The sequence below is a fragment of the Drosophila ananassae genome, chromosome 2R (genome assembly GCF_017639315.1).
Source record: "Drosophila ananassae strain 14024-0371.13 chromosome 2R, ASM1763931v2, whole genome shotgun sequence".
Lineage (NCBI taxonomy): Eukaryota > Metazoa > Arthropoda > Insecta > Diptera > Drosophilidae > Drosophila > Drosophila ananassae.
Window position 1 is genome coordinate 16,292,189 of NC_057928.1, and position 22,004 is coordinate 16,314,192.

Consider the following 22,004-nt stretch of genomic DNA (forward strand, 5'->3'; position numbering starts at 1 on the left):
GATTGCTTTAATACAATAACTAGGTGAAGCATAGCCATCTTTTAGGCCAAAACAATAAAGCTTTCCTGAAAAGATTTCAAGTCTCAAGACATGTAAAAAAAAAGGTTTTTGTTGGCGGAATTTACCTTCATTTAATGCGCATATTTTTTCATTAAATTTTTCATAAGTTTTCTTCTTTAAATGTGTAACAATGTTGACAATATAAAAGAGGTTTTTTTTAGCTACTTTAGGGCCACAAAAGAACAAAAGGACCCTCCTTTCCGGGTGAAACAGGGTCGCGGAAAAATACAATGGACAAATAAACGGCGCAATTAGAAAATTGGAGAAAAGGGCCAAAGTTCGTTTGAATCTATAGTGAAAAATGAGGAATCTCTTGACAAAAACTGGACCGGAACTCACCCCCCTTGGAAGACATGATCGTGGATTAGGGATCTTCTTTATTTGCTTTTTGGGGGGAAAACTGCTGAAATTGGTTAACCCTTTTGTGAAAAGCCCGGAAAAGCACACCTTCACCTGGGGAAAAAGGGTCTATTTTCATAATACTACTTTTGAATATTATTTTATTGAAAATTATCCTTTTGATGTCTCAAACAATTGTCATTTAGGGGTTGACAAGGTTAAAAGTGTACGGCAGCCTGTACCTTTATTTCTTTTGTGTCCGAGATGAGAATAAGGGGTTAATTTTTTCTTCAAAAAATCAAATTCAACTTATTTTCATGACGGACCACTTTTTTTTTTTGAAAGGTCCTAGAGATCCAGTATGAAATGCAGGGTGACCACTATTTGGCGCTGACAATAAACCATTATGTGAAATAATGATTTTTCACCTAGGATGTGACGATGCCACCCGTATAATATATGCGTTCCAAATTATCTACCTTTGCGTGGAGATATTGCAGTACTCGAAAGAAATCCTAGGACATCCCTGGGCCGGTTCCCACGCCGTGACTGGTAATAATATTTCCAAGCATATGTGTGAGGCAGAACATCGGTTCTAGGAGTACTTCTACTGGGTATCTGTTTCATACAAATATTTTGAACAATGGCCTAATCCTCTGCCAGCATGTTGGCATCTGGGAAATGCATCTGTGGCATCAATTGAGACTTGAGAAAAAAGGGCAGCAATTTTCACCTCCTACGCAGAAATGTGTGTGACTGGGAAAGTGCTCCTGTGGCGTTGTTCCTTTTTTTGACCCTGAAACTATAGAAAATGAGTATCTTTTTAAATGAAAATCATTTCTCACTAACAGAAGCCAGAAAGTTCAATGCCTTCATTTCTCTTCACAGCAAAAAGAAAGTTTCGACAGTAGTTACATATTAAAGTTAGCTTGTCTAATTTTGGACAGAAATTTGTTAGTAGGTTTGCGGTGGAAAATGCACAATTACGGCATTATTCGTAATCAGATCAAGTTACCTTATATTGTCGCGTTGCCATGGCATTTCTTTTTTGATTTCCAGCAACCACCGCCTCGGCTATGTGGTCATTGCACCTGATATGATTGTTGGCAATAAGCACTTTCTCCAAACAGCCGCCGCCGCCAGCAACCTGTTGTGTGGCAGACTACTGACTGCACGCTCCAATGAGTGAGAGTGTATCTTCTCCGGGGTGATGCCCGAGTTCGATATACCGTTAAACTCTACTGTTTACAACGGTCAACGAAAAATTTCCCAAAGATCAGAAACCACTTATTAAACTTAACACCAACTTACTAAGTTTTACAGTGGTAAACAAATCATTAGGGTTAAGTGAAATGTTTATATCATCTGAAATTCTTAAAAAAATCCTTCTTCTTATAGATGTATCTGTTCTCCTTTCGGATACATTAAGTTTAATAATTTTTAATATAAATTTTGAATAGCTCAAAAATATTTAAAGTGCATTATATCTCTTACCTTTGCTGATTATCATCTAAAATGTATATGTGTAGCTTTGTGTTCCTAAATTGAAACTGATAGTCATAAGTTCGTCCAGGAAATACCGCCAACGCTTTAATCACGTGCAACAATTATAATCTTTATTTATTTTCCCCAGGCCATGTAATCGCCCTGCATGGTGCACTCTGGTTCCAGAACTTCACCTTCTACAATTTCGTGACAATCTGAAACTTCAAAGTCAGTTCATAAAAAATACCTACATACAAACAAAAATAAACGGATACCTTCACTTTAACAAAGCTTGTATGGGAAGTTTTTGGGGAATGTCAGAATGTGCCAGAGAGCTGGGAATCAGGAAGGGGGATTCGCGAAGCGTCATCCCGAATTGATGACGCAGCCTATGACGCATGCGAATAACCACTGGAGACCAAGACTGGAGAAATCTATAGAAGCTATCGTGCCACCTTGGCAACAACAAATACACGTTCAAAAAAAAGCCTTCCACATTCGGCAAGAGCGAAATCAACTCGGTCTGGTTTTGTATCAAAACAAAACAACAAAAGATTATAAAAGAAAAACAAGCGACCTCTGTTTTGGTCACAACACCAGTTTAACGTATTTATGTTTTCAAATTTAAATTTAAAATGTAACGTATTCTTTGTAAGACTATTTAAGCACAGTGGGGCTTCTTCCCTACTGTTGGATAAAATGATGAAATTAAATTGTATTACAATAATAATTATTATTATGATATTATTATTATTAAGCAATAATATTACGCTTTAAAGAAATGTATAATTTAAACAATAGGAATAAGAAAATAAATATGAAATAAAAAATAAAAATTTATTAAGTATAAAACCCTACTCATTTTTATTTAAATAGAAGGAATGTTTTAATAAACAATTTCAAAAATTATGGTAATTTCCAATGACTCAGCTACCCATACTACACAGCCTGTCACAGCCTAGATTATATTTCATTTAAAATTTATATGAAATATATTTTTTGTAATCTCTAGCCTAAATAGCTCTCCATACTAATCCTCCAGGGAGCTATAGATACAAGATCACTATCACCAGTGCCCTTGAAATAAAACCCTTTATCGACATGATCCGACCCACGGTGCCAACAATATTGTATTTCTTGTTTAAAATCTTCGTATACGTTTTTGAGAAACAGATGCAAAAATGTGGACGGATAAGGGAATGGCGGAGACGATCAGTTGTTTGCTCTCTTACCTCTGGGTTCGCGATTTTACACTTTATGCCCCACATGCTCGTTCGTATTTATCGGATACATTCTGGAGATGGGGAAAACGAAACAGACGTTTCATTTCAAAAAAAAAAAGGTCGTTACGTTACGAACAAAAATTCAATCAGGATTGAAACCCCAAAACACCAAAAATGCGCTCCCTATATTGGATTTAAGAAATGTGTACATTTCCGTGTGTGTATACTGTGCGGATGTCTTTAGTGGGAAATCACCTTGCGGCAGCTGCAACTGCAACGGCATCAACAAATGCATCGCATCGCATGTACAGCCACAGCCCTGAAACGATGCACTATGGCTGGTGTTGGTGTTGGTGTTGGTGCTTAGGGGATGAATAGTGCAGCTGACATAGAAATCTACCTGCGACATAATGCCAGCTCGGTGGTTCTTACCTGCTCCTGCTCCTGCTCCTCAAAGATCTTTGATCACTACCTTCTGTCGTAATTCCTGCGTAGCCCAGTGATCCTCGTTTCGGGACAGCTGCAAAAATCATGAAATTGCTGCACTGCCATGCCATACAACTCACACAAATGAGTAATGATCACTCTCACGCACAGAGAAAAATCGAGACAGATTTTTAACTGATTATTTTTTAAAGCTATATAAGCTTTTTAAAATGTGGTTGTTTCCAAGCGAAATTGTAATATTTTTTATAATAAATAGGGTTAGAAATTACTTCCTTAGCAACAAAAAGTGTTCGAGATATATCATCAGTTTTCGAAAATGTGGGTTTTCAAACTGTACTTGTTTTTAAGTCCAATGATGGGGAATCGAAAAACATATTCTTTGGTATATGCATGAATATTTAACTGTTGTTTAAATTTAAAAAAAATTGTTCTATAAATTTGTATCTGAATAGCTTAAAATCTTCACATTAAATATCGAAAAAACTTACAATAAACCTCTAAGTATTTCATTGTTTCTTTTTTATCGGGAAATATTAAAATTTTAAATTTGAATTCTAAATCGTCATGCGGTTCTTTTATTATTTTATGCATATAGAATAAACCGCAATATTTGAATAGTGCGCAGATTACTTGTTATGTTAAATCAGTTTTAAGGGTTGCTGTAAAGATAATACCCCAAAGCGAGAGTTATCGCGGGGATTCAAATTCAACGTTTTATTTGCCCGCGTATGTATGCGTGATGACGTTTCTTTTTTGAATTTCAAGACACATGGCTAGGCAAAGTTGAGAATTTCAGCGTTCAACGCAATTGTTTTCAAAAATAACGATGCTCTGCTTGCGAGAGAGGGGACTACTCTCGCTCTCTCTCTCTCAGCTGCGTACTCACAAAATCAAATTAAAATGCCATTTTAGCTTGTTTACGGCTAGATTATAGATAACTTAAAAAATGTATTCATTTGTTTTAAAAAGTTACTACTAATAAAAATTGTATAAAAGATGAAATGTAGAAAATAGTTTTAATAATAATAGCTTAGTTAATATTTAGATAAATGTTTGAACCAAAAACATGTCTTAGATAAAAAGTACTAACAACAAAATTTATTTATTAGGTTAAATAAAATATTTTAAATTTAATCTTAAAAACATACAAAATATTTCAGATAATACAATTATTTGGTTTCCAAACATAAAGATTATTTTAAGACACTGCAAATAATAAAAGCAAAAGTATATGTTTTAAAGCTAAAAAATCTAACAAAAATATTTTATAATACATTTAATTTCAATATATAAAACAGTTTGAATATATTCTAAACTGTTTTATATCTAAAACAAAAAATTCAGGTAACAGATAGTTCAAATCTAGCTTGATTGGCCAAGAGAACGATCAACACTACCGCTCTCTCAGTGCCATATGCTCACGCATACAGGCAACGAGAGCAAGCGAGATAGGACGATCGAAACGCGGAGCGAGCGAGGACGGCTGCCGCCGGAGTCTTGAAAGTCAGTGGTAATTCGCCACTCGTCAATCGTCGCTCAACACTCGCTCAACACGCACGAACGCTCCGCTCCGCGTTTCATATTTGATTTGTTTTAAAATCGACTGAGAAGCAACGCGATTTCGCATTTTAGCAGCCAATTTCGTCATCGCGGAACATACGGCTCAATAGCATAAATAGCAGCGACTAGTTGTGGTGGCAGTTATTAGATCGGATTAATCGCATGGAATTCGCGCGCGTCGCCAAATGTCAAAACAATTAACAAAAACAGCGAGCAGAAGCAACAAATGCCAATCGTGAGGTACAGCTAACTAAAGCGGAGAAGAATAGTAAGAAGAAGACGAAGAAGTAGTAGAAGAAGAAGAAGGAGCAAAGCAGGGCGAGCAAGAACTGTGATAAAGTTTAAGTGGTAAACAAGCAACCAGCATGGATAACAGTAGCGGCCCAAACAGCGTTACAACGTCGGCGGCAGCCAACAAAATCATCATCTATTCGATGCCCTCGTCACCAGCGTCGCCTTCGCCGTCGCCATCGCCATCATCGCACTCATCACCCGCCCCCACAACAACCACCAGCATGAATTCCAGCAGTACCAGCAACGAGGATACTGTACATGGAGGCGGCATCGGATCATCCCTGTTCACCCCCAAGAAGGACTTCACCAACCCCAAGATGCTGCAAGCCATCAGGGAGAAGCTGCTAACGCCCGGTGGCGCCTGCGAACTAATGGCCCTGGGCATCGCCGCTGAACCCACCGACCAGCAGCCGGTTAAGCTAATCAAACAGCGGTACCTGATCAACGCCCAACCTAGTCACATATCGGCCGCCGCGGTGGCCAAGACGCCCGCCTCCTACCGCCATCTTGTCGATCTCACCGCCTCCAACCTGCGCTGCGTGGACGTCTTCACCGGACAGCAGTATCTCTGCCGGATTGTGAACGAACCCCTGCACAAAGTCCAACGTGCCTACTTCCAGCTGCAGCAGCAGGACGAGGAACTGCGTCGCAGCACCATCTACGGCCACCCGCTCATCCGTCCTGTCCACGATATCGTACCATTGTCCAAGGATCGCACCTACATTCTGATTGCCCCGGCGCCCCAGGAGAAGGACTCTGTGGGTGGGTTAACTGGCGTCTATGAGAACCTGCACACTTATATCCGGCACGAGAAGCGACTGTGCGAGGCAGAGGCCAGGGCGATATTCCATCAGATCTGCCAAACGGTCCAGGTGTGTCACCGGAACGGGATTATCCTCAGGGACCTGAAGCTCAAGCGGTTCTACTTCATCGACGAGGCGAGGTGAGTTTTCAAAAAAAAAAAAAAAAAAATGCATTGCGTAGCGTTTCCTGTCTGTCCCAATCATCCAGCAGCTGTCCAGGTGATGTGGAGACGGAGACACCTTCAAAAAATCCCAATACACCACACAATTGCAGCCTGGTCGGGTCGCTTTATTTTGCAATTCGATAAAAACTCGTTATGAGCGAGAGATCTTGTTTGTCTTTCTGTTTGTGTTGGTGGTGCCACAATTGTTGCTCTTGTTATTGGCCCATGTGGTTGTTGGTGTTGGTGTTGCCGCAGTCGCAGCCCCCAGTCTCTGCCGGCGTCGTCGTTGTGGGTAACATTGAACATTTAACAAGTGTTGCAATCGAATCACCAATAGGCCAACAAAAACAATTATACTGACAAACTACATGCACGCGCCTCCACAGTGGAGGTCATGACGATAGGAGCGACGACACTGTTGTTTTCTCATCAATTATTCCAATTTTTGTTTACTTACCCATTATCGTAATAATATTTACTCAAATCTAAGCAATTAGAATTTAATATAAACATGTGAAAAGTAATCTCTAAGGCAGGTAATAATTAAAGTATGATTCAATAATTATTTTTTTAATAATAATATAAACAAGTACAGTTTAGATTCGTCCCACTGTGCACACACTTTTGTAACTCATTCAGACAAGGGCCAATGTGCCACAGTGCTGGCTATTAAGTTGGCCCACCTCTTTATTTATTTTTTTTTTTTTTAATTTTTGGAAACTAACATTACCACACATGTTAAGAATTGTACAACATTGTGCCATGTGCAATAAATGGGCGGTGTAGGTGGAGGCCACCCGCCACAGTGATGTCTTCTAGAATAGAATACGTGGTCTTAACTGCACAATACAGTGGATGATGAAATATTGAGAATACTTAAGCCACATCGGTTCTTTTCCATCGGAATACGGGTGTTTATTTTTGCATATGCAAATAATTTCAGTATACATACGTAGTATGTATATAAAGAAAACAACACTCTCCGTTCTTATTATCATCGATTTTTATTACTGACATCAGCAGCGAATGACGTGAATAATTGCTCGATTTCGTACAGTTACAATTAACGAAATATCTGCTGATATTTTCGTCATTTGTTGTTCTCTGCCAAATATGCAAACAAAAACAGCGGAAGGAAGAGATATAAATATACACACATAGATCGCTATCTATTTTATGTATCTATCTATCTATCTCTCACCTTGGCAAAAGCAGCCAGTGTTCAATGAGATTTTGAATATTAACGTTCATTTCCATTTGAAAATGCTATGTAGTTGGGGATACATAGGACGGTGTGTGTATCTAAAAGATACACAGGCAACAGTCACATCCAAACAACGAACTGAACTGAAATTTTTAAGGTCACAAAATGCGGTGAGTGGCCCTGACTCTGATCTTCTGTATTTTTAAAATCGTCTCTATATGTACTTGGAAGAATATATATGTATAGTATGTATGTACAGTCGCACGCTCATTTATTTATGCATGTAAATTTTTGTAGTCATACTTTGATTTTTGTGTTTGCTCGTTTACACACAAATGCCACTTCAAGGTGTTTTAAATCAGATTTTAAATCTGCTGCTGCCGGTTTTCCGTATTTTCTATTGCACGTCTGATCCGAGAGAGAGACCATCGTCCGCCCCCAATAAGACTTTGGCCTAAAAGCCGCTCTTTTTGGCCTAAAAACCTCTCTCTATTTCCCGCCAATCGAGGTCACTACTCCGCTCCACTCAGAGAAATCAGATAAAGTTTAAATATGACGTGTCCCAAAAGCTCTCTAGTTAGAAAATAAAATATTATTAAAAGTCATGACCTTTAGCTTGATTTTTATTTAATTTTTTTCATTACTTATATCATTTTATTATCTATAATAATTAATTTCAAATCAATCGTATTTTTTACGGTGCCAGAAGAGCAATTTGTGGCGAGGAGAGGCGCGTTTCCAAAGCTTGTTTTCGTTCAGGGTCAGTTCGAGGTTTTTTTTCGGCTGGCTTTGGATGTTTGATCGTGTTGTGTGTATTTTAACTTACACACACTCTCGTCTATATAGTATAGTGTATCTCTCGGTTCACTATTGTATGGAGCAGAAGCGCCGCCGTTGCAGCAACAAGTTGCGATACGTCACTCACCTCACAGCTGACGGTTCAGTTCGCTCTCCGCTCGCCAGGTCTTGCTTGCCGTTTTTGTTACTTTTTCTACTTTTTGCATACGAATGTGGGCCAATGTCAATGGAGTGGAGTGGAGAGGTGCTGTAAAGGGTGCTAGGGAAGGAGGAGTCAGCCCCAGAGTCGGAGTCACTCATGGCTCATGGGTGTCGGGGGTCGCAAGCTGCGCTTTCGTCACCGAACCTCTCTTTTGAAGCTGTCTCTCGCGCGGCCAAAAATCGCCTTCCAACGACAACGACAACGCCAACGCCGTGGCCGATCAATTCAAGTCCCCCAAAGTCTCTTCGATATTCCGCTACCTAATAGCCCCACAAAATCACTGGGGGTTATGCAAGGGATTGCACATGGCAGCGTGTAGGGCTTATAATTTTGAAGGTGACATGCCCACGAGTATGCTTAGAATGGTGTGGTACCCTACCCTTCTTGGCCTCTAAAAGGGTGAGATAAGCACTCAAGCTGATAAGAAAACTTTCCCAAAAAAAAGACTGAGAAACTATCTTATCGAATTCACACTTTTTTGGATATAGATCTCCCTATAGATCCCCTATATCTTTGTATTCCTAAACTAAAATTAGTTCTTGTTATTCCTCCTTTTCAGAACCAAACTGCAGTATGAATCACTGGAAGGCTCAATGATCCTCGACGGCGAGGATGACACTCTTAGCGACAAGATCGGCTGCCCCCTGTACACCGCTCCGGAGCTGCTCTGCCCCCAGCCGACGTACAAGGGCAAGCCGGCGGATATGTGGTCGCTGGGCGTCATCCTCTACACTATGCTAGTGGGCCAATATCCCTTCTACGAAAAGGCCAACTGCAACCTGATCACAGTCATACGGCACGGCAATGTCCAGATCCCCATGTCGCTTTCGAAATCGGTGCGCTGGCTGCTGCTCTCGCTGCTGCGGAAGGACTATACGGAGCGTATGACCGCCAGTTATATCTTCCTGACGCCATGGCTGCGCGAACAGCGCCCCTTCCACATGTACCTGCCCGTCAACGTTGAGGTGGCCGAGGACTGGAGCGACACGGAGGAGAACGAGGAGACTGCCGCCAATGCAATGGATGAGGACGAAGGCGGCCTTTGCCCACTGGGCGATAAGGATGAGTACGAGGACATCGGTGTGGAGCCCTTGGACTACACCCGCACCACCCTGCAAATGGCACAGAATACCAGCGAAGCGGATGCGGATGTGGAAATGGGCTGATCCGGACCCTTAAAGACACCCACGGGTTGCTTTTTGGGACACGCTGGCGCGTGGGCTGTAACCGGCTATCGATATATAACTGGAGCAGCTGCCGGGATTGGACATTCCGGATGAATGGACACTGTGGTTATCCGAGTGATCCGCCCGTGCGCGCCGACACCGACTGCGTTCCACGTCGTCTTCCTGCAGGTGGTACTGCCAACAAAGACTTAAAGCCTCGCTTAGACACAAGACACTTTTTTAGACAGAAAAGAAAAGAAAAGAAAAAGAACTCACTGCCTTCCAATCGCGATGCGGCGGGATTCGTTGAAGAATCGTGCCGCTACGCAGCCTCCTCTCTGCAACCGATTCTTCCTATTACCAACTTATGTACAATACACACAATTTTTAATTTTTTTGAAAACTGTTGATCTTATCAAAGGACAGTCGCGCCCTCATTTGTTTTTGGGCTTTAAAAAACATTATTTTTCATGTTAAAAAATGCAACGAATGCAAATTGTTATTTATTATTTAATACTTCTGTATTACGCTTCTATTACGTCTACTATAAAAAATCTTGTAAGTGAAAAAAATCGTGAAAAAAAAAACATAATACATTGAAATTTGATCTCACCAAGAATAATACCGAGTGCCCTTAAGCACTGTTTTTAATCTATTGGGTTATCGTTGGGGAAAATATTTAGGGTTTAGGAAATATTTTTTCTGGAATTCTACGGAAGTAACAAACAATGATTCAGAAAACAAGATCTTGAGAACGAATGCGTCATGTTGTTTACGAAATAGCATAAAACACTTCGCTTAGAACCGTTTAGCGAAAAATAATGTCTGATTCCTAATTTGTTTTTTAATCATTTGTATTTTTTTATTGCCAAGGTGATAAATGAATAGTTGACGCCTCTTTAAATGACAAAGAGAGTGGGAACATGAGCATCAGATATTTGATATGGGAATCCTAATTATTTTGCTCTTTTCCCAAATTGCTAGTGCAGCCAAGTGACTTGAACTTATCAGGTTGGCGAACGTGACTTTCGTTGCGGAAATATTTGTGACTTTGCTCTACAATAACAATAAACTAATATGCTTCCAAAGCGAATATGTGTATGTATGTACACCTGGAGTCCCATCACTGTGATCTGGTGGTGGGTCGACGTGACGAGGGCTTTTGCATGTATACCTCTGCTATTTTTTCGAGTGTTAGTGGCCCGAGCGTTTTTACCTGAGGCCCCGAGCACTTTGCCCAGGTTATGAAATTGCCGACGAGAGAACGAGAACTGCGCAAAACGCGAAAACTGCTGACGGCTACGTCACCTTCAGATTGTGACTATCAATATTTGGAGCTCAGTGCCACGCATGAACTTTGACTGACTGGAGAACAGACTGGATAATACCTCCTTGTAAAGGATCACTCATTAAAAAGGTTTTCAAAATTTAAACCCTCTCTTTAACCCAAGAAAGAATTTAAAAAACGTCATTGATAATTATTATTTACTGAAAATAAATCATTGTTTTGAAGGGTAACGATAAATTCGACAGCTTAGAGTTCCACTAATATAGGAATTATTTTGGCCAGACCTATTGTCATGCGCGGTGTGATAAGATTTTAACGGGCATTATAGAAAGGAACGAAAGATCCAGAATATACGCCGTTTTTATTAATGGGAGTGTCACGATTCCCACTAAATAGATCAAAAAAAATGATACAAAAAAACCACAAACCTTTTTACCACATGACATTGTCAGACAAATGGAAAGTACAAACCGCACTTTGGGGGATACGATTTTATCTAGCCCAGTTAAGATTCACTTTTAAGGTTCTTAGTGGTAAAGTGCTTTTGGAACCATAAAAACTATAGCTGAACTGTGTCAGCTACGCTGCTGCTTTCCCTGACCCTAAAATAGACGTTACACTTTTCTTTGTTGTGACACAATGGATGGCCATTTCCTAAATTTTCGAATGCTTTTGTTTTGAATAACGTGATAAGGTTTATTATCTCGAAAAAACAAGTTGCCATGAAGAATTTATTCTAATCAGAGTTTTTCACGGAATGGAATTTAATTCAAATTATTTTATTTTTGTCTCGGTATTTGATTAAATTACAAACACATTTCACCTGACTCACTTCAAAGGTGCATGTCTATATAAAAAATCAGCAAGTCAGCAAATATTTCAAAAAAGAAGATTTGAAAAATTTTCTAGACACATTAGACAGTTTTTACGGTATTTCAACTCAATCAAATGCTCAGTTAAGGTATTTAGCGCAAATTTCTCGGCATTTTCGTGCCTAATTGCGGAAACTGTGTTCTAAATAACTTTAATTTCTTGTAATAGTATAAGTACGCCAAACGAACGAATTTTGTGTGTATATTTTTGTTTGTCTCAAAAATGTGCAGTTCCTGTTTATTTATTTTTGGATATTCAACTTATAGAATCATTTTCTATTAAAAAAAAATCAAATATGTCTTAGACTGACTAGCAATAGGACTTACTAGTCCATTTTATTGGGTGTAAGTAATTACTTTTTGAAATTAATAAAAAATTAGTTACCAACACATTAGTTAAAAATTTTTATTTCTTTTTTTTGCTTTCTTTAAATAAAGTTTACAAATCTTGCGAAATTATAAACCTGAATATTATTCATCAACGGAAACATGATGAATCTAATATTGCCGCCATTTAAATATTTTCTGCGTTTACCAATACTGGTATTTCGAAAGATGTTATCGATATTTGAATAACTTAAAAATATCGATAGAGAATACCGATCACAAAACGATATAAATTAGGGGCCGTCTAATAAAAGGTCCACTTTAAGTCAAAGCACTTTTAAAACATATATTTTTAAAACTAAGAAGTTCCGAATTTCCTTTAAAAGGGGATTTTCAGTTATTATTTAAGAAAAAACTTTGTTGTACGCATGGCACTTTAGATTTGTGGATTTTATAGATTTAACATGCCTATCCAGCTGACTTTTGTTTACACTTTTCACGACTCCTCGAAGAATCCGGCAAATGACTGAAGGTACGACTTTCTTTTATTTAATTGACGTTTAAGAATTAAAAGAACATTGTTTTTATGTTTTCAGCACATTTCATCATCTAATAGAAACAGCACTCTATATAATTGTTGGCCAAACATGCCCGAATCCCGAATAAAGCTCACCGATCTGAATACTTATTGTATCTTGAAGATTTTTAACTATCTCTCCGAAGACGACCTGCTACGTTTGTGTGAAGCTAGTCAATATCTCGAAGGCATCATAGACTCATGTATTTTTTATGCCAAGTCGAAGGATCTACTGCTGTGTGGCCACGCAAACCATCCAAGCATAGAAAAAAGGTAAGGATGCACCGAAATCATTAATAACTATAATGCCCATGTCCTAATCTTGCAGAAACCACAACAAATTTACGAATTATGAGCGAATACTGGTGTCCAGGAACTGGGTGAGTGGCACCTACAACCAGCGCCCGTATTTCCACCATGCCCCCATGTTTCCCACCAAATTGTGCCTGGAGAAGGACGCCCTGTACATAACACATGCCAGCTATCTGCGAAAATACCTTAGAACCAACTACGATGCACTGCATCGAAGGTACGAAAAGGAAATCTCCACTTCCTCCAGCACCGACATCTCGGATTTTGTTAAAAAACAAGATACGATATTTGCGGGGCGTATCTGCGGATCATGCTTTCTTCACGAGGATGACGAGGTCATAGCTGAACACCGGATGCATTCGTCGAACGAGTATTTGTACTGCGTCGATTTTATCAAAAACATATATGCCACCAGTACTGATACCTGCTGCAAGCTGTGGGAGCGTTCTCAGGAGTTTGGACTGACCCACTTCGACATGGTCATGAAAATGGACAGGGCGTTTAAATGTATGAAGCTGAGCGCAGATGGGCAGTGGCTCTTTGGTGGTCTGTATACCGATAAAGGACGTCAAGCCCTGAGGGCCATCCATGTGGAAAGGTAGGATATATTATATGGTTTCTAGATACCTTTTTATAATAGCTTTTTCTTTACAGCGGCGAGGAAATAGAGCTCGGCTCGAGAACAATGTCAATATACGACCTTAAGTTGAAGGACGAGCAAGTTATATTCACGGCTAACTTCGACACTACCTTCCGAATGTTTGATCGACGTGTGGATCGAGATGTAGCCATTTGGGAGGATCCGTTCGACTCATCCTTTTACTCCCTGGAATACGATGGTCTCTACGGAGTGCTGGCCGGAACCAGCATGCATGCGCGAGTCAATCTCTACGACATAAGGATGCCAAAATACGTACAGTTGTACTTCCCGGGACGCACGCGGTTGCACAACGGCCTGTCGCCGGTGTACAGCCTGGCCTGTGATAGCCAATATATGATCGTGGCCACTGACCACAACCTGCGTGTCTTCGACTTCAAAACCAGCTGTGGCACTACCAGGGACTACAGCAACATTGGGCTGGATAAGAGCTCCAAAAGCATATATACACTAATGTGAAAATAAATATTTAAAGTGTTCAACAACCAGCGACCATTTTAGGGCCAATAAAAATTAACGAGTAGTCTTCAATAAGAAAAAGTTTTATATGTAGAACCGCTTTGGTAATTTAGTCATTTTAATAGGAAGAAAATACAATTTTGTTTTAAGAAATCATTGATCATTATTGTGTTTTTGTTTAAAACAAGTTTTATTGACCTGCCGACAATTGGATCCTATAATAACATGACCACAAACTTACTTTCTAAAAAAGAAACTTTAAAACATCCACTTAAATCATGTATACAAACATTAAGGTAAAAACATTAGAGGTATGCACATAGAGGTCTGCATACCATCAACGTCCAGTGTATGCGATACATGTTCTTAAACTGTCTTTCTTATTTTTGCGCGCGAGACTTTCAATTGCGGTTTCGTGGTCAAGTATTTGTAATACTTTTCCGAGAGCTAACATCTATCACTGTAGAAAAGAAACTAGAAAGAAACTACCGAGTTGACAAGGATTGCTTACGGGTGTAACATACCGGGAAAAAAAATGTTACATATTGGCGAAGAAATTCTGGGGGGGAGAGGAGGCGAGAGTAAGACATAAATTGAGGTTCGGCTTGGTTTTTGGGCCAAAAATTCGTTGCTTGATAGCAGGCACTTTATCCATTCAGTAGTAATTTCAGTAATATGCATTTACAATTTGTGCGTCCTCAACGTTAGAACTAGAGCCGAGAAAAAAGTACGTTAAATACCGAGATAAACTGCGAAGGATCAAAGTCATTGCCGTTTCCTATTAGATCTTATGTCTACTGTACATGCACTACGATCGAGGGACCCAACCCTCGATTGGGCTGTGCTGTACCGAGACTATCTAGTGGAGTGTTGACTTGTCGGCGAGAGAGGTGATTTCTCTGGCGGCTCGTCCGTACTTTTGGGCGTCGTCGGTTCCGAATCTGCATCTGGGTGTGACGTGTGATCTCCTCCGTCACTGAGGGCGGCGGCCAGTTCTCCGTTAAACTGCAGCAGGCATCCCAGTGCACCAAAGTAGCCTTCGTGTTCCAGGAACAGTCCCTTCATTGTACCATTTGACCAGAATTCCATGGCATATGCCAATAGTTTCATTGAAATGGGATTGACTCGCAGGAAATTTCCCACAAAGACTACCTGTAATGACAAAATTTGTTTAATTTAACTCATTAGCGATTAAAATGTATCCTTACCTTGTCGATCTTTTCGTTCAGCGCACACATCCTGGCTATGGAGCCGATATTGTTTGTGATGGTTACCAGCGTAGCGTTGGCCAAATCCTCTCGTGAAACAGAGACACGTTTGTCATTGAGGTGCATTTGTCCAAAGCTGAAAAGATAGATGGAATATTAGTGAGTTATTCCCACATATTATGGAGATTGCATTACCTCGAGGCCACCAAATCGCCGGGCAGACCGAAGCGATTGTAGTCACCGCCATAAATATCCTTAACTAATTTATCCACCTTGCGATTGTCGCCCTTGGTGGCCAGTTGGATGGCCTCCTCAAAGGATGTGCAGCCGGTGAGCAAGCAACACAGTCCGAGGAATGTACCACCGCCCAAACTATAAAAGAAATGAAATAAAATTATTATAAATTTATAGAGATCTCTAGGAAAGACCTACCTTGTGCCCGAAATGCGCTTGTAGTTGTCGGGACCATAGACGGCCAGAATGGAAACTCCCGAGCCCACGTTTACCAGAATGAACGGGAATGGTTGCGAGAAATTGAACTCCCGCTTTTCACTTTTCCTGTCAATTAAAGGGCAAAAGTTGTATTATCTTTGAAGCCTTAAAAGGTTCAAATTACTTACAGAATATCTCTGGCATTTTCATAATAGTAGCACTCGGTGCAGTTGTGGAGGTCTGCAAAGAGAATGCCCTTGATGAGCGTGTCCAGTTCATCGAATTTGGCCAGCTTCATGTTGACCTGGTCGCGGAAGTCCTGCTCGAACTTGAAGGCTCCGCCACCAGTGGCACAAACCGTGGTCACCAACTCGGCCATGCCTTTCTGCTTGGCGAGGGACAGGAAGTTGCCCATGTCCGTGGTCTGAAAGCGGATGAAGTGCAGGGAGCCTCGTCTTTTGCGAATCTCCACATTGTCCATCTAAAAGAGAAGAATAATTATATTGTAGAACTGTTTTGTAACCAACTAGCCTTACATAAGCTTTAGTTATTTACAAAAGTTTTCCCTAGAACCCATTAAAATTCAAAAGCCAAGTACAAAAGTCAGACAAAGCACGCATCAACGTCAACGTTTTCAGATCCTAAAGTGTATGTAATTCCACATTTATTCCAGGTATCCAAAGGTGAACAATTTGCAGGTGAAAGTGGGCTTGAAAGCCTGAGGTTTCGGGTGTAGCGGAATTTTAATTTATTTTTAGAATTCACTGGCCGTAAACCCCCCGAATCGTTAGGATAATCTAATAGGTTTTTAAGTACATATGTTAAGTTAGAAACGAAATTGGCCAACTAATTAAATAAAAGGGCACTGCTCCTTCTTTGTTTCAGTTCATCCTGGCAATTATAGATGAATAAAATAATATATTTATTAAAAAACCTAATGTATAACCCATTTCCCTGGAACATCCGGTTCGAAAATGGGTTAAGTAATATTTAAACAAGGCCAGCTCTAAAAAACACACGTGAATCACTAAGTTTTAAGGGTAAACAAAGGGAATCTTCGCAGTGGGGAGAGATTATCATTGTGTCGTGGGCTGTGCGAGCCGGAGTGTGAAGGTCAAGCTGAAAAATGGCGAGCAGGCACCCGTATTAAATCAGCAGGTGACCCGATCCGACCCGCACAAGATGCCCTGTTGACTGGTGGAGGCGAAAATATCGCGACTAGGGCCCTCCGGACTGATAATATAATTTTAAATTATAATCTAGCAAATGGCTAGCGTCACATCGCTTTCGTTACAAAATAGTTCAACGACTCGGGCACATTCCACGGCCAAATTGGTCGAATTGGAAGCCACCTCACCTGTAGGTGCGTATCTCGGTGTCCGGTTTTTCCGTATGCCGAGTTTTTGGTTAAATATCTCCGGATATTCCGCAAAATGCCAGCTTCCCGGTCCTGCTCATCCGGCGTAATATCCTTGGGCTCGAAGTACACCAGCTTGGTGAGGGTGCCGCCGATATCCATACCAAACCATGGCATCGCTAGAAGGAAATCAAATATATCTTATTAGTTTGGTTGTTTTTTAAAGAATTTTCGAAACGTGTGGGTAGTTTTGCAACCTTAGAGGGTCTCTGCACACACACCCACACAGTATCTACACTTTCCCGATTTTGGAATGCACATTTCGGGCATTAGAAAAGAGATTATCTACCAGGATATTGCTGCCCCGAACAGCAGCATGGCGAAGGGGCCAGTTCTGTTGATAAAAATCAACTGTCAAAACTGTATTAATAATATTTTTTTTGCCAGAGCTGTCATGGTTCTCATAGAAAATTGAAATATTGCAACTCTACAGATTGATTTGAAACTTCCACTACGTCTGACACGGATTTAAAGCAACAGGTTTGAAAACATTACAAGAGCGAAAAGAAATCAAGCTCTGAGTTAGTAGGTTCATGTTCATGGTGTCAAGATCGAATCGGCGCCAAAAACTATGTCAAAATACAGGTTGTTGAATGGATTGTACTTCACACTATCTATTTATCATAAACAGTGGGTATTGGCTAAAAGAAATCCAAGAAATAAATCAGTATTAGAACCGCCAGACATTGAATTACAATTTTTATTGACTTGAAGTTGAGGGGTACTTGTAGGTTATTGGCTTTTGCTAACCAGATGGCTCTAACAAAGTAACTATTTAACCAAATATTACAAAATAACTTAGAGCAAAGGTTTATTTTAATTGGCAACGCGTTGAACTTGAATTTTGCACCCACCGCTCTTGATTATGAGATCAAAGATCGATGTAAAATGCAGTGCCTCCGGCATGATGTAAGCCTTGGAGCTACTATTTGTACACAATATATAGTATGTATGTATATTTTTTGGTGTATATGAAGTGGGTTCCGTTCCGTCGAGCGTAGAATCAGCTGCACATAACACCACCGACTTGTAATCACTGGTAACGCGGTTTATTTTGATTGCCGACGTCGACCAGCCCATACAACAAAAAAAAATACAAAAAATCGCCCGATTGCGATGCGTATTTCAGTATTTCAGGTGTAGCACGAGTACGGACGGAGCTTTCGTTTGGCTTTACGAGTATCTATAACTTTTTTTTTGTTTGTTTGTGTTCATTACGAGGGTACTCGGTAGTGGGCACTCGTGGGTCGTACGCCCGGGCCCCGTATGCTGAATGTATGTAGATTCCCTACAACCGCCGACCACAAGCCGGAAACATTCTACTCGTCCCGCACAACCAAGCACGGCACGTCGATGGCTTCAACTGACTGACTGCCTGCCGGATAACTATATTGGCCGTAAAAAACCTAAATATTGCAGAATAGTATATCGGGTGGGACCACGTCCAAGGCAACACCAGGCCCGGCGAGCGGCCCACCTTTCTTATCTTCCCTTTAGCCGGAATGGCTTATCGCTCCCGGCCTCAGACCGGGTATGGAAACGCCCGAATTGTCCAAGGAATTGACCATTTGAAGAGTAACACTTGATCCATTTATACTTATATTCCAAGTATACTTTTCCCACAACACGTTCTTGAGAAGCTTCGATCATGATACGTGGGGGTCCCAGGTGGCGGACTTTTATCTAATCAGTAATATTTTAGTTGTACTTTATTTATGTAGACACTCAAAAGTCCCTGAAATCTTTAGTCTATTTACGCCTAAAACTGGTTGAAGTCAAGTGAGTGCCAGTGATTTAAAATTTAAATGATTATTTATATTTCTTATATAGAACTTCGATTGAGAAAATTCGAAAGGCGTCATCTGAAAGTATTAGATGAAAGTAGCGTGTAGCGTTTTTCTATAAACTATAGCATTTTTAATCAAGATTAGACTGAAATTAATAATAGGCACACACTTCTATCAAGTTAATAGTTCTACATATATTTAATCTACAAATACTTTAGATTGTATCAAGTCTTCCCATTTACTTTTAAGATTGGGGAGAAATTTAAAAAGATTCCTACGACTTAATGGAACTTCCCATAAAATATATGATTAAGTTTAAGTATAATTAATAAATTGCTGTTTAAATATATTATTTAGTTTAGAGGCCCCTTAAAAAACAACATTTTCGAAAGGTTTTATTAGATTAGAAATTAATTTGTGACGAAAGTAGTGCTTAATAAACATTTTAATTTATTTTTTAAAAACATCATTATCTGAGTTTAATAACAAATTTTCATCGACAATATACGTAAATTTGTTTATCCATTTTAATGGTGTTTTTGTAACCTGATTTCCGGCAGCAACTTACACATAAGCTCATCGCCTTGGGGTATTTGAATGGCGGGAAGCAGTTGATCGTTGGACGCGGAAGAGGTGGAAGCGGAGGCGGAGGCGGAGGCGGATGAGGAGGAGCTGTAACACCTGCTACGCTCAAAGAGCGTAGATTCGGCGGCATCTGCGGCATCCACAGCATCTTCGGGCAACCCGTTCATATCGCACCCATTTGCTGGCGTTTTGCTCTTGGACCCACTTCCCAGGGCCGAACGCCACGAAGCCCGCCATGAGTTTCTTTTCGCTGAGATCACAGGTGAAGTTGGCGGACTATTCGGGCTGTTCGGTTTCTTATCGTTATGCAATTTGAATATTTTCAAATTGAATGAATACCTCGAACTGCGCGTGGGGACTTTCATTTTCGGTTTTATTTGGAATGGAAGCTATTGGCTATTGGGATGGATTACAAGTTCAGAGTCGCGCACTTATCACAGGTGGGCTATATGATGGGATGGGATATCATTTATTAGGTATTTATACGGCGGTCGCGGAAGGTGTTTGCTCAATTCATAGATTTCTATATTTGAATTGGTGTTTTTTTTGGTGTTTGGGACTTTTGGCGACGACTGGCGATCGCGCGATCCGATCCCATCCGATGTTGACCGTTCGAAAACAGACGTGAAACGCGTTTGAATGAAATTTTAGTGCCCGAAGCTGTCAGCGACGGAGCCAGCGACTGCGCTGCGACTTTCGCATATGTATAAGCTCTTAACATACATCCAGACATACTCCGTCCGCTATATACGGGCACATACACACGCCGTATTAATGAGCGGACAGCCGTCGAGACGAACCGAACTTAATCATTACGAAAACACACTTTAAAACCCACTGAAAAAGCAGCCAAACCGACCCAACGTGAACCCTACGCCGTTTCGTCTGGGGTATTGGTATTACGTCCGTTCGTGTTTGCATTTACCTCAGCGACTGGCTGGCTCTGGGTTAAATTGGAAAAATTCCTAGCCAATGCATAGTCAAATGAATTGCCTTCATTCAGGGCCGGACGATGGCCATCATCACTTCACTCTCTTCGCAGGCACAGAGGGCGTGATAACGGCGAAGAGACCTGATAACGACTAGAATTGGTTCAAATTCCAAACAAATTCGGACATATAGCTTTTGGACTTGTGGCCCATAATCGCCGGGGCCTGTAATTCTGCAATCTATATGCATATCATCTAGAATAAAACCCCACAGACCTGATACTTTATTCGAGAAATCTTATCAGACCATTCGGATATGTGGGCATAAGTATGAAGAGCTGTTCAAGTGCGGTTTAATGACCTTTAATGATATCATGTTATAATGAAATACAACAAAGTGGCACAGATACGGGAGGTGTGAACTATAATAATAAATACTTATGTATTTGCTAAAAATATATATTTTCTCTTTCACGGTAATGAGGTCGCGTGTATTATTGCAGTGTCACATACAATATGGTCTATATTTTAGTAGCACAACATTGAAGCTTAAGTTAGTATTCTTATAAAAGATACAACTAGTCAATATAAAATAAACAAATCTATGAATCATCATATGAACTAATCATGTGATTGCCTTTTTGTGAAATGTAAACATTAAATACAATTTCGGATTATCTCAGCATGTTCTTATCTGAAAAATAAACATTGAAACTTAACGCCCATTTGTGGTGACCCAAAGCCACAAACGCCAGAAAGCTCCAGATGCAGTTCATCTTATTTATGCAGATTCATGACTTACCCCTGGCCAGTTGATTCCTCAGATTAATCTGATCGTCCTCCGTCATGATGATATGCAAATCTCAATTAGACCGAGCCGCTCCACCGATTGCAGAACAATGGAGTATCACACGCACTTCGAGCTCTTGAGTATTCGTTTTATTTGTGTTTCTTGCAGCGGCAGCCCGCGAAGTTTCCAGCTATAGATTCTAGCACGAAGGCACCGGCGATCTTATCAGGGAAAGCAGAACCGTGGCGGAACGGTCCAAGAACGTGACTCAGTGGCTCCAATGGACGGCAGGGGTTGGGCAGAGTGGCTTGGGGGGAGCTGCTCTCATTGATGCTGCGGGAATCCTGGCTCGGCGGAGTTAGGTCCTTGCTGTGTGCATTCCTGAGCTCCGTCGAAGCGATGGTCTTTTCCTCTAACTGGTCCGGCCCAATCGAATTGCCCACACACTTGGCAGAAACCTCAAAACAAAATTTTCGCCAGAAGTTGTTAATCTAGTCGCCTGAATGCAATCAGCTGTTTCGGAGGGGATGCAAGCGGAAAGGCAAATCGATAACCAAGCTATCGAAATCAGTAGTGTTGGAAAGTTTTTATTAAAAAAGCTTAAATTCCGAATTAAGA

At 40.5% G+C, this 22,004-nt stretch overlaps 3 protein-coding genes and 1 long non-coding RNA gene across 11 annotated transcripts; 2 read left to right on the forward strand and 2 right to left on the reverse strand.

Annotated features, from left to right (window-relative positions):
- Positions 1 to 108: 108 nt before the first annotated feature.
- Positions 109 to 3,694, reverse strand: LOC116655764. Of its 6 annotated transcripts, none has more exons than XR_006507123.1 (4): positions 2,160 to 2,690; positions 1,415 to 2,105; positions 1,249 to 1,332; positions 109 to 1,195 (listed from the first exon to the last, which is right to left on the reverse strand). It is a non-coding gene; the product is annotated as an uncharacterized LOC116655764 (long non-coding RNA). The 6 variants fall into 6 exon arrangements; XR_006507119.1 differs by lacking the exon at positions 1,249 to 1,332 and having other exon boundaries at positions 113 to 1,195; positions 1,415 to 1,772; positions 1,894 to 2,105; positions 2,160 to 2,677; XR_006507120.1 differs by lacking the exon at positions 1,249 to 1,332 and having other exon boundaries at positions 110 to 1,201; positions 2,160 to 2,685.
- A 1,345-nt stretch (positions 3,695 to 5,039) lies between these two features.
- On the forward strand, positions 5,040 to 10,367 carry LOC6506774 (tribbles). The gene is made up of 2 exons (XM_001957230.3): positions 5,040 to 6,351; positions 9,139 to 10,367. Exons 1-2 carry the CDS (start codon positions 5,480 to 5,482, stop codon positions 9,743 to 9,745), a joined length of 1,479 nt encoding a protein of 492 aa, XP_001957266.1. The 5' UTR covers positions 5,040 to 5,479; the 3' UTR covers positions 9,746 to 10,367.
- A 2,122-nt stretch (positions 10,368 to 12,489) lies between these two features.
- Positions 12,490 to 14,396, forward strand: LOC6506775 (F-box/WD repeat-containing protein 4). Its single transcript, XM_001957229.4, has 4 exons — positions 12,490 to 12,764; positions 12,829 to 13,082; positions 13,138 to 13,719; positions 13,776 to 14,396. The coding sequence occupies exons 2-4, from the start codon at positions 12,880 to 12,882 to the stop codon at positions 14,236 to 14,238; spliced, it is 1,248 nt and encodes a 415-aa protein (XP_001957265.1). The 5' UTR covers positions 12,490 to 12,764; positions 12,829 to 12,879; the 3' UTR covers positions 14,239 to 14,396.
- A 13-nt stretch (positions 14,397 to 14,409) lies between these two features.
- On the reverse strand, positions 14,410 to 21,922 carry LOC6493208 (pantothenate kinase 3). Of its 3 annotated transcripts, none has more exons than XM_014908764.3 (7): positions 21,399 to 21,922; positions 17,236 to 17,414; positions 16,067 to 16,359; positions 15,879 to 16,004; positions 15,642 to 15,818; positions 15,447 to 15,582; positions 14,410 to 15,390 (listed from the first exon to the last, which is right to left on the reverse strand). In XM_014908764.3, exons 1-7 carry the CDS (start codon positions 21,442 to 21,444, stop codon positions 15,094 to 15,096), a joined length of 1,254 nt encoding a protein of 417 aa, XP_014764250.1. In that variant the 5' UTR covers positions 21,445 to 21,922; the 3' UTR covers positions 14,410 to 15,093. The 3 variants fall into 3 exon arrangements, with proteins under 3 accessions (XP_014764250.1, XP_001957264.1, XP_014764249.1); XM_001957228.4 differs by lacking the exon at positions 21,399 to 21,922 and adding an exon at positions 19,651 to 20,314; XM_014908763.3 differs by lacking the exon at positions 21,399 to 21,922 and adding an exon at positions 18,150 to 18,642.
- Positions 21,923 to 22,004: the final 82 nt, after the last annotated feature.

What these genes read in the sequence shown, in the direction of transcription:
- LOC6506774 (XM_001957230.3), top strand. Translation starts at nt 5,480, where the DNA reads ATGGATAACAGTAGCGGCCCAAACAGCGTTACAACGTCGGCGGCAGCC. An exon ending in TACTTCATCGACGAGGCGAG is followed by an intron (nt 6,352 to 9,138) that starts GTGAGTTTTCAA and finishes CCTCCTTTTCAG; the next exon opens with AACCAAACTGCAGTATGAAT.
- LOC6506775 (XM_001957229.4), top strand. Translation starts at nt 12,880, where the DNA reads ATGCCCGAATCCCGAATAAAGCTCACCGATCTGAATACTTATTGTATC. An exon ending in CATCCAAGCATAGAAAAAAG is followed by an intron (nt 13,083 to 13,137) that starts GTAAGGATGCAC and finishes CTAATCTTGCAG; the next exon opens with AAACCACAACAAATTTACGA. An exon ending in AGGGCCATCCATGTGGAAAG is followed by an intron (nt 13,720 to 13,775) that starts GTAGGATATATT and finishes TTTTCTTTACAG; the next exon opens with CGGCGAGGAAATAGAGCTCG.
- LOC6493208 (XM_001957228.4), bottom strand. Translation starts at nt 20,032, where the DNA reads ATGAAAGTCCCCACGCGCAGTTCGAGGTATTCATTCAATTTGAAAATA. An exon ending in AAGCGCATTTCGGGCACAAG is followed by an intron (nt 15,819 to 15,878) that starts GTAGGTCTTTCC and finishes TTTCTTTTATAG; the next exon opens with TTTGGGCGGTGGTACATTCC. An exon ending in TGAACGAAAAGATCGACAAG is followed by an intron (nt 15,391 to 15,446) that starts GTAAGGATACAT and finishes TTGTCATTACAG; the next exon opens with GTAGTCTTTGTGGGAAATTT.